The following is a 16,719-nucleotide window of genomic DNA, read 5'->3' on the forward strand; positions in this document are numbered from 1 at the left end:
TGATCAGATATTTATTTTGTATTTGTAACAAACTGCAGCACTGGTTTTCATTTTTGAATTAAATGCCTGCATAGTTTCTACTGCAGCTCTTCTATTCTTCCAGGCCATTTTATATATTAGTTATGTTTAGTGAATGCTAAAGAATCTTCCAAACAAGTTTTGTTATGAAACAATATATGCATGCTTTATTCTCATCTGTATAGCTTTATTGCTGTGCAAAAAGCTTCTTTAAAAACTAAGAACCACTTTATTGTTTAGCTAAAATCTCCAAAGCAAAAAACCCAAAATTAAAACATCACCATGGGTGAGCCAATTTAAGATAACTGGACTCAATGGCCCACTCTTACGGGCTAGTCATACATTAGAAAGATTTGGCTAATAATTCATTCAACAGTTCTCAGCTTGAACCTCTTTGAACAGTTTGCAATCCTCTGACAAAGATAGCTGCAAGTGACAGGATTTTTAGTTATTGAAGTCACCCTACAATTAAAAAGTTGTAACACCAAAATTACCTCTCAATTAAAATCTACATAGAATAGGATCATGAAACGCATTGCAACAGCTTTAAATTCTTAGTCTCACATAAGAAAAATAAAAAAAATAAATTCTTAGTCTCACAGAACAATGATTACACTATCGTTAGTATTCCAGTAGGGTTCCTTTGAATAAATAATTCTTACCATATGATGTCACATGAGATGACATAAGATTTTCTTTTAAATTTTTTTTTATGGAAAAAACATAATTGATTATACATATTTGTGGGGTACAGAGTTGAATATGAACACCTGTGTACAATATGTGATGATCAAATCAGGATAATTCGCATATTCATCATCACAAAACATAATCGTTCTTTGTGACCCTTACGTAACCAATTTTCTCACTAATTCCCCTCTCTCTCCCTTCTTCCCATCTCTAGTAATCACAGTTCTGTTCTCTCCTTTTGAAAGTTCAGTATATTATTGTGATTGTTATTTCTTTCTTTCCATCTTTCTTATTTATTTATTTACTAATTTTTTTAGCTCTCACTTATGAGTAAGGACAGGTCGTATTTGTCTTTCTATGCCTGGCTTATTTCACTTAACACAATTCTCTCCAATCTCATACATGTTGCTGCAAATGGGAGAATTCCATTCTTTTTTATGGCTCAGTAGTATTCCATTGTGTATACCACATTTTCCTTATTCAGTCATCCATCAATGGACATTTAAGTTGGTTCCATATCTTGGTTATTGTAAATAGAGCTGTGATAAACACGGGAGTGCAGGTATCCCTTCAACATGATGATTTCCATTCCTTTGGGTATATATCTAATAGTGGGACTGCTGGCTTGTATGGCAGTTCTACCTACAGTTGTTTGAGAAGCCTCCATACTGTTTTCCGTATTAGCTGCACTAATTTACAGTCCCACCAACAGCATATAAGGGTTTCCCTTTCTCCATATCCTCACCATCATTTGCTATTCTACGTCTTTTTGATAACAGCCAGTCTAACTGGCTGAGATGTTATCTCAATGTGGTTTTGATTTGCATTTCCTTGATGCTTAGTGATGTTGAGTACTTTTTCATGTACCCATTAGATGACCTAAGATTTTCAAACACACCAATCAAGTAGGGCTGTACAGAAAAAGTTACTAGTACTAGATTCTGGGCAGCAACATAAATGTTCCTCTAATGCAGCCCCACCATTTGATGCTTCAACTTACAAGATGGCAAGCACTGTAAGACAAGATCAGTTGTTCCCTGTCTTAGGGCTTAATGTATAATATGTTCAACAAACACTGAATGGATCCCTCCTACATGGTTATCTAGATTCTGCTTAAATCCCTCTAATAACACAAAGCTCACAAACTGTATTTTTAGAGAATTCTGAATACTAAAAAAATCTTTTTCTCACTGAGACAAATTCTCAATTCCCTCTAAAAACTTCTTGCTGGTCCCTGTTCTCTTCCCTCATCTACAAGACAGCTTTTCAAATATGTGAAAGGAAGTACCACTCTGTCTTCACCAGACCAAAATTCTCTCTTCTGCTCAACGACTTTTCTCTCTCATATGCTTTCAAATCTTCCTACAACCCATAACTCTCTTTGCCGGGTGTCTTACAATTTATCAAGAAACTTCTGTGTTTGGCCTGAGCCCTGTAGGCACAGCATCCCAAGAACAGCTCTACTAAACCAATTCGACTGTTGAGTCATTTCAGAACCCCATAGAGACCACTGGCTACTTCTCAGTTTGGCAATGAACTGCTCCATCTACCCTCGATGTGTCACCTCACATCTGACAAAATACTGAGCCCTTCTGGACTCAAGATGTGGTCACCAAAAGAATATTCTAGTCCTCTCCACTGTGCTCCCAAGCACTTCATTCATGCTGCATGGGGACAACAGAAGGCATTCTGGGAGAACAGATGGTGGCAGCCCTGTAAAAGGAAGATATCCAACCTTCACTAATTACAGAGTCGTTTATGAGTAAAGTGGACCAAAGTCACTGACTTTCTTTACAAACAACACTATTTATGTACATGGTGCTCTACCCCACTGCAGGCACACTGTTCTTCCCATGGGTAGAGCACTCCAACTACCATTACCAAGGAAATTCTGGGCTAAGTGCTAAAAACCTTTAGCATGGAATGGGGTATGAAGTTCCCATCAATGTGTGAACAATTTGATTCAATACGTGTTGCTGTGAATGAGAAGTCTAAAAATATGGTTCTCCATCCTGATACATAACTGATTTACATTGGTTCATTCACATCAAGAACTCCCAAATGCATGACAATTAAATACAATGTGGTACCCTGGATTGGATTCTGGAACAGAAAAAGGACTTTAATGGAAAAACTGAGGAAATCCTAATAAAATTTAGAGGTTAATTAACAGTAATGTACCAATGTCAGTTTCTTAGTTTTGACCACAGTAGCTTAATATGTTAACATTAGGGGAAGCTATGTAAAGGGTATACAGTAGCTCTCTGTAATATCTTTGCAACTTTTCTATAAATCTAAAATTATTTCAAAATAAAGTTCATTTAAAAAAAAAATCTCTAAGGCTTTTGAGTTTCAGACTGCTTCAGCAGGAATAAATCATGGTTTGAAACAATTAGTGATTAAATGTTGTAGTTTTCAGCTTATTAGAGATAAGACATTGAAAGGACTAGACTTCATCAAAATGTAAAACTTTGTGCTGCAAAGGACCTTGTTAAGAGAAAGAAAAGACAAGCTACAGACTGGAAGAAAATATTTGAAACCACATATCCACCAAGACTTGTTTCTAGAATTTATAAAGAACTCTAGAAAGTCAACAGTAAAAATCAAAAAGCAAATAAATTAGAAAATGGGCAAAAGACACAGACATTTCACTGAAGAGGATATACAGATGGCAAATAAACATATGAAATAACATTACACACGTATCACAATGGCTAAAATAAAAAATAGTGACAACACTAAATGTTGGTGAGGATGCAGAGAAACTGGATCATTCATACATTGCTAGCAGGAATTTAAAATGGAAAACAGCTTGGCCATTTCATATAAAACTAAACACGCAGCTACTATAAGACCCAGCAATTGTACTACTGGGCATTTTTCCCAGAGAAATGAAGACTTATGTTCACACAAAAAAACCTGCACATAAATGTTCATAGCAGCTTTATTTGTAATAGCCCCAAACTGGAAATACCCAGATGTCCTTCAACAGATGACTGGTTAAAGAAACAGTGGTACATTCATCCCATGGAATACTATTCAGCAGTAAAAAAGAAATGAACTATTGATACATGCAACAATGAGGATGACTCTCCAGGAAATGACACTGAGTGAAAAAAAAAAAAATCTCAAAAGGTTATACATAGTATGATTCTATCTATATAACATTCTTAAAATGACAAAATGATAAAAATGGAAAATATATTAATTAGTAGTTGTACAGAGATAGAGATGGGGGAGGTGGAGGTGTAGGGAAGTGGCTTGGGTATAAAAGGGTAGCATGTGGGATTCTGGTGGTGGAACTGTTCTGTATCTTGATTATGCTGGTGGTCACACAAATCCATGTGTAGTACATACTGCACTAAATACACATACACCACACACATATACACATCAATGAATGCATATAAAACTGGTGAAATCTGAATAAGATCAGGGGAATTGTATCAACATCAATTTCCTAATTATGTTATTACACTATAGTTATGCAAGATGTTGCCAGAGGCAAAATGGATGAAGGGTACATGGGATCTCTGTGTTATTTCTTTCAACTACATGTAAAACTACTATCTCAAAACAGAATTAAAAATTTTTTAAAAAAAGGAAAATCCAATCATCTGCCAGGGATTTATTCCCATTGTGGCTTAACTTAATAAGAAATCATGCCTTTGATGTGACAGTATCTAAAGTTCTTAGCGTGACAAGGTAGTTATCATGAAATCTCATGTTCATCACTCCCACACATTTTAGAAAGGGAACCCAAACACTTAACCAAGTTTCAATAAATTAGAGGCACTCAAAAGAATTCTAAACAGTACTTACTTTTGTACACTGTGTAGTAGGCAAGAGGTCAACAAACACCTTAAGGTCTGTAAAACAACAAGGTTTATCCCCAAACTTTTTAAAATACTGGAACATTAATTCTTCTGGATCACCTAAAAGAAGGAAAAAAAAAAAAACTCATTAAATTATTCATGGACAAAAGCAATCTCCAATCTAAATGAGAGGTCTAATTTGAAAACAGTATTTCAAAAAATTAAAAACTTGCTTGAAGAGAAAGAATGAGAGCTGAAAGACAGCTTGCAGTTTAAAAATAAATACTTTTTACAAAAGTTGAATCTTACAAACTCAGTTTACCTGTTATTACAACTTAGGAAATGTGAAGCTTTTCATTCAGTTTAAATTTAAATAGCTAAAAAGTTTTCCATTAAATTAAAATTTAAATAAAGACAAATTTATATGCAGGGCTGGCTGGTTAGCACAGTTAGTTGATAACACCAAGGTCAAGAGTTTGTATCCCCATACTGGCCAGCAACCACCCCTCCAAATTATATGCAAACATTAAAATTATTTTGCTTTGTTTTCTTTGGCAGCCGCTGGTACAGGAATCTGAACTCTTGACCTTGGTGTTAAGGTGGTGCTCTAAGCAACTGAGCTAACTGGCCAGCCCACAAACATTAAATTTAAACCTTTATATACCAAAAACTACCAGTTCATTTTTCCTCGCAATAAAAATTAAAAATAAAATGCTCTCAAATAGATATGATATTTAAGAAACAGGACTTTTTTTTGGGGGGGGGGGCAGCTGGCCAGTATGGGATCCAAACCCATGACCATGGTGTTATAATTATGGCTATGCTCTCACCAGCAGAGCTAACTGGCCAGCACAGAAGTAGGAATTTTTAATCCAGGGTCTCCTTAAGATTTTAGGTCTTGGTTCCTGTTCACATTTTTCTGGGAAGAGAGGTCCATGGCTTTAATCAGATTTTCAGAGGACTCTGTGATCCAAGAGAGATTAAGAATCACTCACTGGTCTGGCAAAAAATTTTTGTGTGTAGACTAGACAAATTCACAGATTTGTAAGATACAGGCTGAGTGGGAAGAGAAAGATAGAGTATGGATAAAATAAGTATCAAGGCTGACCCAACACGTTTATATCCAGCTTGGGGAAAAAGCAATTCTTTAGAATCCATTTTAACAATATTTTGCTGAAAGTCACATGAAAATTTTCATTTGCAATTCTGGAACTAGCAGAGACTGAGATTGCTGAAGCAGACCCAAAGAAAGAAGTCAAAACTTGGAATTCAAAATTGGTTGTGAGTAATCTGCAAAGGGAATCACTAAGAGAAGTCCACAGTTAATTTTAGAATGAGCTGCCAAGAGTATTAATTAGATCATTAAAATGAACAGGGATGTTCTAGGGCAGATTTTAAATATCGTTGGTGCTCATTATCCCAGGACACTGGTCCCCAAAAAGCCCTCTTAAAGTTAATCAACTTTTAATGAGGACCAAACTTTCACAATGACAAAGAGGAAAAAATGGTTTCTTTAGAGCTTTCTCTTTAAAAATGAAGCTGACACAATGTATATCGACAAAATAAAATTAAAAAATAAATAAATATTAAAACAGCAAAAAAAAAAAAAGAGAGCAAAATGAATGAGGGCTTCAAATATATCCATAACATGGGTATATGGATATTTATTATATTCTTCAAATTTTTCTGGATGTTTGGATTATTTCAAAGTTTAAATTAAATATTATTTATTTTATTAAAAAAATTAAAAAAAATAAAAATGAAGCTGAAAAATTGAGAGAGCTTATTATCTTAAATCTAACAAAATTTAGGGTACAACTAAAACTGTAAGCTAATTCTTAGCATGAGCAAAGAATTACTGCTTTTTTTTGTTGTTGTTGTTGAGGGGAGTGTCATTTTTCCAACAAAATTATGAACTAGCACAATATGACATCCTTCCCTTCTGGTGCAGTAAGATCACAAAGAACCATTTTATGAAAACATCTAAGGGCTTCATCAAATTTCCTGAAGGCCTCTTTAATGCTTTCCTATCCATATCATTCTTTTCTCTCATCTTGTCATTATCCTTATAAAGTTTCCCTTTAGCTGCTAACGGCTCTAATCCTGCCAGATATTCTTTTGTCAATGGCTTTGTGAGTGTGTGGAGCAGATTTTCAAGAAAACTTTCATCCACTTCATGAAATCCTGAAACTTTTATAAAACCAGCAATTTTACTTTGAAATTGATTTTGACTTTATTGTTGAGTCAGCAAGAGAATGTCTGACATAGACTCTGATGGAATATGGAGAAATGCTAATGTTAAGCCACGTCAAATATGTGATTGAGGACTAATTTTATAAGTGATCCATTCATTGGCAAATATTTTCAGGTTATGAAGACATTTGCTTCCCAAATGCAACTTTGCCACTACAGGCCCCAGATAATGAATATTGCACTTGGGTATTGGGGGCATCCCTGTATCTCTTGAGAGTTCCCAAATATAGTATAGGTTCTTACCCAGTTTGTACTCGTCATTACAACCCTGACTTCGTAAACGCCTAATCAGCTCCAATTTAGCTAGATGTGGTCCTCGGAGACGGCGAGAACTTTTAGATTCTTCTGTTATTCGATCTTCTATAAACTTCACAGCTTCTTCTGCAGAATAATGTACATCTCCTTCTAAAGAGCTGGGTATAAACACATGAAAAAAGCATTTCATTGCCTCTGCTGTCCCTCCTAAAGCTTAAAGCCAAGCCAAATTGATTTTAAGAAACAAATTAAATTTAAAAATGGGAATAAAAGAGAACTATGAGCATATTCTAACAGATAACATGTTATAAAATGACTCCCAGTTTTGGCACTTAATTACTACAAAGCGACTAACCACCTCTACTACTTTCTAGAAAAAAATGGATAATTTTGTATACATAAAATATTGCCTAGTAAAAACGTAAGTAAATTTTACTTTGCTTGAAGAATGAAGGCTGACAAAAATTAGATGACTTAATATTATGAAGCATCAGCTCATAATTGGCATTTTATTTTATTTTATTTTTTTAAAAGATGACCGGTAAGGGGATCTTAACCCTTGACTTGGTGTTGTCAGCACCATGCTCACCCAGTGAGCTAACTGGCCATCGCTATATGGGATCCGAACCCAGGGCCTTGGTGTTATCAGCACCACACTCTCCCGAGTGAGCCACATGCCGGCCCCATAATTGGTATTTTAAAATCTTGTTTCTACATTCACTTTTTAAAAGATCCCATTTATGTTTATCACAGTATTGTCTATAACACCCAAAGAAAAAGGGACAAAGAAAAAAAGGGAAAAAAAAGTGTTATTAATAGGAAAGAGGTTCAATTAATTATGGTGCATCTCTAAGCCAGTAAAAAGAATGAAACAGACCTATATATGAAAAGATGCCAAAGATATATTTTAACAGGAAAAACACCAAGTTACAAACCCATTATATCTAAGACAATTCAATTTTTATGTTGAATAATAAGAATAATTATGTTAGCATATAAATAGAAATAAACCTTGAGAAAAAAAGACACCAAACTGTTATCATGAGTTACTTTCTAGAATGGTAGAATAACTGGGAACTAAAACATAACATGTTTCTGCACTAGGATTTTTACAATAAATACATTTATTTTATAACTTAAAAAATGGGAAAAATTTTACTTTGAAAGGAATATATTATTGAGAAAGAAAAAGAATTCGGTTGGCTTACAATGAAATCCTTTTGCTACAACATATTAAAAAGTGCCATTGTAATTCAGGAAAGAAGACAACTTACTGTTCACCTTCAGCAGGAGGAGTCCAGGACTCTTCAATCAGTCGAAAGACAGAATCGAAATAAGTCAAATAGAACTGCCAGTCATCTGAGCTAAAAATCAGATTGAATGATGCACACAGGATTAAACCCAAGTTGTGACAAATCTGCCTTAGGAACCATGACATGCAACTTATTTTCTAAGTTATATTTTAGTGTGTATTAGAAGTGGCCCACCCCTCCCCCCGGGTTTCCTCTGCAGCCCTAAAAGAACAGCACTCCAAAGGCATTTTCAAAGTAAAAAACTGTTAAAACATTAATCTTTCCTTCAATAAAATGGCCAGGCCTAGAAAACTAATATTCTTAACAAAAAACTCCCCATATAAGCACTTTCTGAGTGAGGGTGGGCAGGTGGGGGGTATGGGAGAGGTGGCATTGTTGTAGGGAGGAAGGAAGCCTCTCTCTTTTAGGCCAATATTGAATTTGAGAAATTAATGATTTCCAGCATTCATTCTCAAGACATAGTATTCAGCACCATGGTGGCATAAGTACCATTATACCTCTTTACTGAAAGACAAAGGCTCACTGAAAACATTCAGGACACAACTACTAAAAGAATACTTTACGCCCAGAAATCTCAAAATACACAAACACACGCGCACACACACAAAATTAATAGTGAAGCCTTAAAGCCTCACTACAATCTCATAGTACGAAATAAAGCATCTACTCACTTTTTCAGTAAGAGGCGCCTGGAAAGGGCATTGCACTCTGGCCACCTGCTCAGCTTCTTGTACATAGCCATGCATTTATTTTCCCGACTCTGAATCTCACTTGTTAACTTCTCTACAATTAAAAGTTATAAAAGTTGGTAAGCTGGTTTCATTTCTGCTCAAAAATCAGAATAAAGTCCAACCACAAGAAGGAAAATGTTAAATTTTCTTATTCATTCTCTTAGAAAATGGGAACACTATTAGATACAAATTACTATCTTATTAAGGATTATTTTGCTAAAATGAAAAAAGGATATTTAAATTTATTAAAATGAAAATTTTTATAATAATTTTCTCTGTAAGATATAAGGACCTAGAATATAATGGGTGGAGGATCTAGTATGTGGGATATACTTAGAAAACCCCAACAGCATCTAGGGACCAATAAATTTAAGTGCCTTTTGGACTAAATATCCATCAAGAACTATTTAAGCAAATTGCCTACTTTATACTATAGAACCCTGGGCAGTCATTAAAGAAAGTGAGGTGGTGAACTATATCTCTAAGACACATTATTAAGTTAAAAAAATAAACAATGGGTATAACAGTATGCAAAGCAGAGATCACAAACTCAAAAGCCTTCCTAGGACAGGCAGGTACACAAAGAATGTTTGTATCTACAAAGTACAAACTGGCCAAAGGCATTAACATTCATATTTTTTAATTTTACAGAAAATTTTTTAAAAATAAAAACATTGTGCTAACGAAATAAGATTACTCTGTGATCTAGGAACAGTATGTTCTCATTTGTGGTTTTCAAAAAAAAGGAAAAGGGAGAGAAAGGGGGGAAGATACATCATTAGAAGGACATAAAGAAAAAGTAACTGGAGGAGAACCTAGGGGGCAGGGAGTTGGAGATCTAGGGCATAATCTCTCACACTCCTTGAATTTTCTGAATCTATGAATTATTTTCAATTAAAAAATATTAAAAAAAAAATTTACAACATACAGTTAAGTCTGGAAGAATATAACAAAATGATCACAAGTGAATTTTTTATGTCTTTATATCTTTACGTTTCTGTATGAGAAATTTTCCACAATAAATTCATGTTTAAACGAAAAAAAAAACTTTAAGAAAACTTTAAAATTTACCTCCTAATTTCCCTCTGATGACATCCAAGGCTTCCTGGTACTTTCCTAAACGTTCCAGGATCATATAATAAAGTTCAACCTATAGAAAAAACAAGAAGTGCAACCATTGAAACTTTTCAATAATGAACAGATAGTTATCTATTATTTAACTATCTAACAGATAGTTAAAAAGTTATTTAAATAGAAACAAATACTATCTTCAAATGAGATGCAAATGACAGTAAGAATCAGATGACAGTATTTCCCCTGCCTATGTACATCTCAGCCTAAAGTACTTGCTGGAAACAGTTCAATGTTCACTGCACTTAAGCTGAGGGCTTCCAAAGCTTCACACTTACACAAAGGCCAAGACTGAGGATCCAGCTATGGAACTGGAATAAAGCAACAGTTCATAATATTGTAACATAATACTGTAGCACTACCAAACCATGAAAACACAAAAGTAGGACTTAAATTACTCACTTCCGCCTCGGCCTCTATCTTGTCCTCTTTTACCATTTTTTCTACCATTCTCTCAGCAAGAGGCAGAAACATTGTTTTTGAGAGGTTTTCATCCTGTGCCGATATAGACTAGAAGAGGAAAAATAAAGGTTTCATTCTAATTTCAAGATTCATCATCCTATGCATTCTTGAAATACTGAGCTTCCACAATATGACATAACTTTTACATAAGTTAAAGAGGGAGTATGCCTATATTGTTTATTATATATAAAGGGTATCATCGGGTGTTTGAAGAAAGCCTTTCAGATATCTTTTTGAGATGTTCATATATTAGAAAGGAAACGGCAACTCCTTTTATTTATACAGTTTACTGTTACCTTAAATTGATAATTAATGCATAATATTAATAGTTTTAATATTGCCAGATTCTGCTCAGAGCTCACTTAATCCTTATAAACAAACTTCCAAGGTAAATATTTATGCTTATTTTATAGATATAGAAACAAAGTTTAAGAGATTCCCCCAACAGTTCTCCAAGACATGTGATAAAACCATGAAGGCAGACCTGTCTGACCCCCAAATGTCTATTCTGAATCACTACATTTTAATTCCTTTCTCCCTATCTTCTCCTACACAGAATCTCATTTTAGTCCTTAAAAGTAGTTCTGGGAGATAGGCATCTCCAATCTGTAAAAGAGCAAACTGAAAGGAGAAGTGATAGAATAAGGCCACCCAGTTCAATGACCTATTTACTCTCCAACAATATTGTCTTAAACACAAACCTCAAGTCAAAAAAAATTTTTTTTTTTTTTTTTTTTAAAGATAAGGGGATCTTAACCCTTGACTTGGTGTTGTCAGCACCATGCTCTCCCAAGTGAGCAAACCAGCCATCCCTATATAGGGATCTGAACCCATGGCCTTTAGTGTTATCAGCACCACACTCTCCCAAGTGAGCCACGGGCCAGCCCAAAATATAAAATATTTTGAGGCTTGTATTTGATCAAATAACCAAGCAATGGATCTAAAATTCAGGGGAAATGCAGCCCATGCTGCACACAAATAAACCGATACACTAACTCACAAATAATACGAAAAATCCCTAACTTAAAAAGTCAACTGACAATATGTAAAGTCCTTGTCTGACGCATGCCGCAACACATTACCCAAAATATTCAGAAGACAAGTAAGGACAGTGACTATATACAAAAGTAAAACCAAACCTCAATCCCACTCTGAATGCCGTACTCACTTGCATTATTAAGCTCATCACAGACCAAAAGTAGTAAGGGTTTTTAGGGACAATCTTATATAGAGCCATGCCAGCCTGAAAGACAGAGAGCCACAAATACTTAATTTAGAAAACATTATACAGAGGGCAATTAAGGGTCTAAATATGTGATAAGAAGTCTCTAAATATGTGGAGAATAGCAACACATTTACATATCCCAGTTAGTATAAGTGCCTAGTGACTTGATGGCTATAGCAAGGGAGGAAATCACAAAACACCATAAGTAATATTTCACCTTTTGTGCCAGATTTTTCTAAAATAAAGTTCAATATTTCTAGAATACAGTGTAATCCAATATAATTCTAGTAGACTACCAGGCAAACACAAAATTTGGCCTATGAGTCTACATAAATAAACTTTACTGAAGACACCACACTAACCAGTTATAATAAAACACATAAAGAAATCCAGACAGTATATCTAAACTTCAAAATTAGAAAAGATTACTCTGGCATAATTCAAAAAATAATTCTTAGGTTAGGAATATAATTAGGTTCTTCTAAGATACCATTCATTAGAACTGAATCCTTTCATTGTGAAATGCATAATATGCAAATACTTAAATGCAGAATGTTGTGGATTGATTGAATTGTGTCCCCCAAAGTTCATATATTGGAAGCTTAATTGTCACTGTAACTGCTGAGGGTAGCAAATCCTACTGTGGTAATTGAAAGGTGGGGCCTTGAAGAGGTGATTAGATTGTAGGACCATGCTGTAGAGAATGGATTAATAATGGTGGTCAGTGGCATGGTTCAGAGGGCTTTAAAAGGAGAGCACATGAGAGTCTCTCTCTCTGCTCTGCCACTTTCTGCCACGTGAGACACCCGCATTGTTGTAAATCCACCACCAAAGACCCTCACCAGATGTGCTCCCTGGACTTTGGACTTGCTAGCCTCTGAAACTAACAGCAATCAATTCTGTTTTCTTACAAAGTACCCAGTTCCATGTATTCTGTAATAAGCAACAGAAATGGACTAATACATAGGGACACGGCTAAAAGGAGTAAAGTAGACCTATTCAAGCATAACTGAGAATTTGTCCATAATTAGCCAACTGGTAATTGATGCTAAGAACTCCATTAGCTAATCAGAGTTACTATTTTATGTTTTTAAATCTTTTGTCTATCGTTAAAACTCCTCAAAATTCACATGGAGCCCCTATGAAGTGGAAGAAATTGCCTATTCCTACCAAGGATACAAAGATTGAGTCCCTGTCCAAAAGGAACTTAAAAGCTAGGGAAAGAGATAAGACAAATATACAAATGACTAAAATATACTTAAATGTCCCATACAAAAAATATCATGCTAGGGTGTTTCCAAGGAAGGTGAGGTTAAGTTTTTTTCTTTCCTTCTCTTTTGTTAAGGGGAAATGGGGGTGGGGGGGGGGAATCTTTATCATTAAAGCCTCTCCAAAATAGCAGTCTTTCAGATGTACCTCTAAGGTCAACCAGAATGTCTCTAGGCAAAGATGGGGGACAGAATATGTACACAAATACAAATATTTGGAGTGAATGGGTGAATGAATCAACTCTAAGTAGGGGAAAAATAAGTCTGAACAAAAACATTAATAAGAAACAAAGTCAAGGGACATATGTTGACAAGAACAAGTAGGATATCTGGCTGAAACAAAGGTTTAAGAGGAGTAGTATGGCAAACAGTTGAAAGGTAGACCGAGGTAACTTAGTCGTAAGGTATTCAAAAAGGAGTCCACAGTGGAAAAGGAGGTGATATGTACAAATCTATACTCTTCTATGAAGAGTGTTTTAGCAGAACTGTGAAGAGACAAAATAATTAGAAAGAAGAGCACAAGGCGATGAGACACTAAACCAGGATGAGGTACATCAAACAGAAAAGACACCTGAAAGACACTGTGGAGGAAGAATCAAGATTATCTAGAGATAAAACAGACATAAGGGTAAGAAGAAGAGATGGCTCGAGATCCCTGTTTCAAACATTGCAGTACACATAATCTGGACTGATAAAATCCAAAGTGTTAGCAAATCAATTTTACTTGATAATTTGGGAAAAGAAAACATTTTTATAATGACATGCAGAGATAAAAAAGAACAGAATATTAGAAATGAATATGAATTTTTAATATAAAATGTAAGACAAAAATTTCATGCCCACACCCTACCACCTTGTAAACTCAGATAATCTGCTTGATACAGAAAATTTTTGATGACAGACAAGTGTTAAAAACATGACTCTAAGTTAGGACTCAGAGAATTAATATGTTATTTACAGAAAAAAAGTCTAATCACCGTATGAATGACTAGCAATTCTTCATGTACATGGTTTTAACATTACCTGCCAAAGATATCACTTGGGGCAGTAGAAGCTCTTAAGTTTTCTAATTCCTCTGCTCCCTCCGGCCTACCTCCACCAGTTTATATGCAGATACTTCAAAAAGTTCATGGAAAGATTTGCTTTATCTTTTTTTTTTTTTTTTTTTTAACTAAAAGATGACTGGTAAGGGGAACTTAACCCTTGACTTGGTGTTGTCAGCACCATGCTCTCCCAAGTGAGCTAACCAGCCATCCCTATATAGGGATCCGAACCCGTGGCCTTGGTGTTATCAGCACTCTCCCAAGTGAGCCACGGGCTGGCCCTGCTTTATCTTTTAATTCTATATTTCCATAAACTTTTAAAAGTGCTCTTGTACAAATCAGTCATTTATTTAACAAATTTTTATTGTGCATATGCTATCCTAGGTGCTAGGGATTTCAGCAATGAACAAAACAAAAGCCCTTGCCCTAATGAAACATGACAATTAAATTTGTAAAATCCCTGTCACCTCAGACTGATATACCAAATTCAAAATAAACATACGTATAAGCTAAGGAATTGTAACTACTTTAAGCAGCAACAAAGGTAGTATAAAAATTAGACATTTCATTCTAAAACATTTAACACTAGACTACTTCATTCTCATAACACATTAGAATGGAATAATGCAGAAGCAAGTCATAGTTAAAACATATTAAGGAACTATAACTGTTAAACCACATCAAAACAATGTCTCCAAAAAGCAAAATGCAAAATTGTATATATTTCTGGCAAGATGTTAAGCTACACTATCCAAAAATGAAAACCAGCTCTATGTTCAAGTAATAGTTTTTTTTCCCCTTTTTTCAAAATTTACCTTAATATTGCTATTACATGACCTTATCCTTTTTGTTATTTTATATATGTGTATATATATTTATCTAAAACATATTTTGTGGGATCATGAAATTAATATCTGCTTAAAAAAAAACCCCCCACACAAATTAAGATGAAAGTATCCACAGCCCTATATCCTGGTGACATTTTTATACATATTCGTAGAGATATATCCTTTGTTGAGGAGGATGTGAGGAGAGTGAGAGAAGGCAATTTTACAACCTGCTTATCTCAATTAACATATATTGGGAAGATCTTTCTACATCAACAAATAAGAACACCCAGTCTTATTTGAGGGGGATGAGATATTGCATTTTATTCTACTGTAGAGATGAACCATAACCTCTTTAACTCTAACTGCATGAACAGACATTTAATATACTTTGCTTAAAACATATTCTTAGAAGTTTTCTAGAAAGGGCTCACAGAAAAAGAAAAATGCTTAGAAGTAAAAATGATATTAAGGATTTATATGTATATATGTTAGTGTTGCCAATTTTTAAAAAATAGCTATTTTACATTAAAAGAAAAATTATAATCTCTAAATATTTTTCCTGAGAATATCAGTAAATAAATTAATAATAAAATTTTTTAAAAGAATTATGTCTAGGCCCCCAAAAATTCTTCCAATTTGAAAACTTCAATAAGGGAATACAAAGGTTGACATTAAGGAGAAATTATACCCACGAGCAAATCATTTCTAAAAAAAAATGATAGCGTGACATCATAACCGTTTATGGCTTAACAGTGCAGGTTTCATTTCTCTAGGATGTCAGCTTTAGCCACACACTAGTCCAAACACGTGGTCTAAATAAGACTCATTCACATGTATACAAACAACACCTTCTATGATAACTGACAAATAAGCTGCCTCAGGCAAAATAAATAAATAAATAAAGTTTCCCAGGCAATGAATGGGGATTTTTCTCCCACTGGATTTAAACATCTCAGTAGGCTATAAACAGTTAAACTTACAAATTAGGTATAAACTTTGAAATTACTCTTTCTGTAGTCTGTTCATTTTTTACTCTGGGATTCTCCCATTTTCTAAAAATTTAACAGCAATCTGATGCAGTGGGAACATCTGAAGCAGATTTACCAGAACCAAACAAAACATACCATCAGGCCACAAAAGAACAATCAACTTATTCCCAAATAAAACATGTAAAGAACTTGAATAGTTCATCATTAAAGACATAAGGAAAATACCTAGTTGATCTCCACACACAAACACAAATTTAATTACACACACACACACACACACACACACACACACACACACACACACACACACACACACACACACACACACACATTCTCTCTCTCTCTCTCTCTCTCTCTCTCTCTGCAGTTAAATCACATTAAAGAGACTTTTACCTCTAATAGTAAATCCCACAACCTAGTAGGTTTGGGGATCAAGTTACCTGTTGCATTTTCTTGTATTCACCCACTCTGGCATAGGCCATGAAGAGGTGAGAGTGATACTCCTCACTATTGGGAACTTTCTTCACAGCTGCCTCATAAAGTTTTGTAACTAACTCCGCTAAGATAAAGAGAAATAAGATTTAAGTTATACTTCAATGATTAAATCCTAATGGCATTTAATTTTTTTCCTATGTGGCAGAAATAGGAGTCTCCTATTATTAAGGAAGAAGAAAGTATTTACTTCGCCTCATCTGA

The 16,719-nt window shown here is 34.7% G+C and overlaps 1 protein-coding gene across 4 annotated transcripts in view; it reads right to left on the reverse strand.

Moving 5' to 3' along the window:
* The window catches only part of NAA25 (N-alpha-acetyltransferase 25, NatB auxiliary subunit), a 60,948-nt gene that overhangs the window by 30,009 nt on the left and 14,220 nt on the right, over positions 1 to 16,719 (reverse strand). For all 4 annotated transcript variants that reach the window (XM_063085252.1, XM_063085257.1, XM_063085249.1 and 1 more), the window contains 8 exons: positions 16,464 to 16,582; positions 11,837 to 11,911; positions 10,609 to 10,716; positions 10,147 to 10,225; positions 9,016 to 9,127; positions 8,306 to 8,395; positions 7,020 to 7,189; positions 4,531 to 4,643 (listed from right to left, as the gene is read on the reverse strand). In XM_063085252.1, coding sequence (XP_062941322.1) covers positions 4,531 to 4,643; positions 7,020 to 7,189; positions 8,306 to 8,395; positions 9,016 to 9,127; positions 10,147 to 10,225; positions 10,609 to 10,716; positions 11,837 to 11,911; positions 16,464 to 16,582 — 866 coding nt within the window. The remainder of the gene's footprint in view (positions 1 to 4,530; positions 4,644 to 7,019; positions 7,190 to 8,305; positions 8,396 to 9,015; positions 9,128 to 10,146; positions 10,226 to 10,608; positions 10,717 to 11,836; positions 11,912 to 16,463; positions 16,583 to 16,719) is intronic.

Source organism: Cynocephalus volans, chromosome 2 (genome assembly GCF_027409185.1).
Source record: "Cynocephalus volans isolate mCynVol1 chromosome 2, mCynVol1.pri, whole genome shotgun sequence".
Taxonomy (NCBI): Eukaryota; Metazoa; Chordata; class Mammalia; order Dermoptera; family Cynocephalidae; genus Cynocephalus; species Cynocephalus volans.